Genomic DNA, 3245 nt, shown 5'->3' with positions numbered 1-3245 from the left:
AATTTGAAGAGGTTTGAATTTGGAGAAAGAAGAAGAAGAAGAAGGAGAGAAAATGGGTAAGATTCTAATACATTATTTTGTATATAAATATGATAATGTAATTAATTTATAACCTCTCTACGTGGTAAATAGTTTATACTGTAGTATAAATAGGTAAATGTGATGATCCAGTCAAAAAATGAAATAGCGTGATCAAGTTAGCGGATAAACATAATACGACTAGCTATCAAGTTATGCATTTCAAGTTCTTTTTAATGTTTGAAGTCAACTCTCAAAATGCAGTCTACTGTTGGCACTAAGAAAATGTAATACATCAAAAATTGAGTGTTATCTCACATGTAGAACTATTATAATGTATCTCATATGTGGAAACTTAAAGATTTTTATTAAATCATCCGCTTCTACTTACATTCACAAACAAGAATTAAAAACTTTTGCTTACCGTTTACCTTCACGAACCTGCTCTGTCCAAAAAGAATTTTGTCTACAGTTTTAAGAAACCTTCTTGATTAGGATTTAGGTCTAATACTTCCAATAATTGTAAGAACAAATTCAGAAAACCTGTGGTGGCCCCATAGCTAGTTGATTATGAACCAAATAGAAAAAGATATCATTCACAGTTTTATCTAATAAATTATAGTTGTGTAAGAATGATGGATAAGAAGAATAAGGAAGAAGTACTTTTTTCCAAATGTAGATAAGTGGCTTCTTACACTTTAATATTGGTTCAGGAGTCATAGAATTTTCTCTTTCGCTCCTTGGTTTGATCATTTCAATAATTATGCAATGGAAGTATGTAAAGGATCTGCTATTAGTTTTATCTGCTTCTCCTCTAGTTTAAGGAGAATCATTTCAATGATATTTTGAGTTATTTTCAGGATAAAACTTAACCTGACATAAGATTTAGACAATGCTGAAAGTCATAGGCATAACCTGTTAAAATTTGGACTCCATTCAGGTATTTGAATTATAGTCCTACTGCACAGTTTATGGCAGTATTCATGTACGCTCCATATATAATACATATAGAGAGAAAGAGACATGACATTGATGTATAATCAATCGCTTGAAGATTGTATATTTCTAACATAACTACAAAAATGTGTATATATAATTTACAGTGTATAGAATAACAACTGCCAGATTAGCAGGAGAAAACATTGAGTAGCGAGCTTCTAGATCTAATCAGGCATCTAAATGTTGCTTCCAATCCATCTTCGAAGCTGACAAGATAAGTCTCAAAGCTTTCGAGCCTGGTTTCTAAGCTCATGTTTTCTTCTATGACAAGTGATGCTATTCTTTCTTTGTTTACCAATCTAGAAAGCAGTGACCATATAGATTCCTTGGGCTTCAAAAGTGGTACACACAAGAAGGACAAGAGCATTTGGAAAGTTGAAATGCATTCTGCATTAGCTTCTTTTAGTGCTCTGATCACAGCTATTGTATCTTGATCTGCATCTAGCAAAACAGATACTGTAGTGTCTTGATCTATTTGTTTCAAGGTCAATACTAATCTTTTGGCATTCCTCTTGATCTTCTTGCTGAAAGAGTTAAATCTGGTAACGTTGTCATCTCTGGTTGAATCTCCTTTTCTCCTCTTGAGGGAGGATTGGAGGTCTCTTACATTTTCTTTGCATTGTGATACAAGTTCCCTTGCAGTGCCACACAGATCAAGAAGCCTCATTGATTTATCCAATAGATCTTCAACCCATTTTGCATGTAGATTTTGGGAGAGGGCATGAAGGTTTTGAGGCAAGTTGAGAAGATCATCTATGCACTTGTACAATTTCTCCAAACCTTTTAGACCATTGCTCACTGTTGTTGGTGCAACAGATACTTCCAATGATTTGAGCTTGTTTAGCTCCTCTTCAACTCTCTGGATGGTAGGGTGTGATCTCCCAGGCAAACTGATTGATCGGACGTGATTGGGTTTTGAATAAAGTGAAGCCATTTCTTATGGTTTTCTTTCAGATTAGGGGATTTCGCAAAGTTTTGATGGAATTTAATTTTGAGAGTTGGTATTTATAGGAAAACAACCATGGGAGGAGACAAGATGAGCAATGGCCAAATTAAATCAGCATGTGATTGCACAGCTGGATCTTTTTGGAACTTGTAAACCTGCTCCACATTTGGCCAACAAAAGGTTGTACTGATTACTTTCATTAATCCTCGTAGTTATAAGATGAACACGAGGAATATAATTATCATGTAAGTGTTTGCATGATTTGCCTCTTTCTGTCTCCAGAAATGGTGCCAATACTGTGACAAAAAACTTTTCTATTGATATTATTTGATTGAAGATGCATCAACTTCAAAAAGCCTACTTTATTTATTCAGTTGTTTTGTTAGTCTCTGTCATGTTATAGGTGGCCAGGTAAGGCTGTCTCCTCCATAAAGGCTTAAATCCATCAACTACTAGAATGCATAATATTTTGAAATGTAAATAATGACAGAATAATGGGAATATTTTAAGGTGTCAAGATCTCAGAGGGGCTAGTACATCAACTATAAAGTTCAAAATGCACGACTGAAGTTTATCTTATGGAGTTGTACACGTATGGGATTTTTTCTTTTGGATTTGGTTGGCAAGGGGTTGGAAGAATATCTGTATAAGCTCCTGGACTAAATGTAATGCTTCCAATAAATGGTGGGAAAAACTAATTAATATATGTCGGTACAATCATGTCCTGATATTTTCCTTGGCTCCATCCGGAAGATTACAGCTAAGAACTCCTCCTTCTTGACTTGGTTAAAGATGCCCGAGATATGGCTATGATGTTCATCCTTTTAATTAGTCCAGCGGTAGGTGGCTTCTTCAGGATGCTTCACTCAAAGAGCAATTTTTAATTAAATCAATAATTGATACACGAGTGTATTGGAAATAAAAATATTTAATTTTGTGCATCTATGTATGGCTGGTTATGCTGTGCTTGTTTAATGTTTACTAAATTATTGACTGCATAGTTGTTTTTCTACACAACTCACCCTCCGGGGCAAAGAGAAGGAAGTTTTACATTTTTTACTAGCAAACTTTTATAAGGTACAATTCATGAGGTTCACATTCTTTCCGAGATATCTTATTTTTAAGTACACAGGGGAAGGAACGCATGAGAATGCATATTGAGCCACAAGGAGAGAATATATTCAGGAGAGAGCTCCTCAATCCAATCAGGCACCTAAATGCTCCTTCTAATCCATCATTAAAATTCTCAAGGTGACCATCGAAGGATTCCAGCCTAGGAATA

The 3245-nt window shown here is 34.9% G+C and overlaps 1 protein-coding gene across 1 annotated transcript; it reads right to left on the bottom strand.

Annotated features, from left to right (window-relative positions):
* Nucleotides 1-1144: 1144 nt before the first annotated feature.
* LOC142172136 (uncharacterized) lies at nt 1145-1951 on the bottom strand. Its single transcript, XM_075235914.1, has one exon. The coding sequence runs from the start codon at nt 1949-1951 to the stop codon at nt 1145-1147; it is 807 nt and encodes a 268-aa protein (XP_075092015.1).
* Between the last annotated feature and the right edge of the window lie 1294 nt (nt 1952-3245).

Source organism: Nicotiana tabacum, chromosome 17 (assembly GCF_000715075.1).
Source record: "Nicotiana tabacum cultivar K326 chromosome 17, ASM71507v2, whole genome shotgun sequence".
NCBI classification, from domain to species: domain Eukaryota; kingdom Viridiplantae; phylum Streptophyta; class Magnoliopsida; order Solanales; family Solanaceae; genus Nicotiana; species Nicotiana tabacum.
The sequence above is the reverse complement of the archived record's forward strand: the minus strand, read 5'-3'. Positions and strand labels throughout refer to the sequence as shown.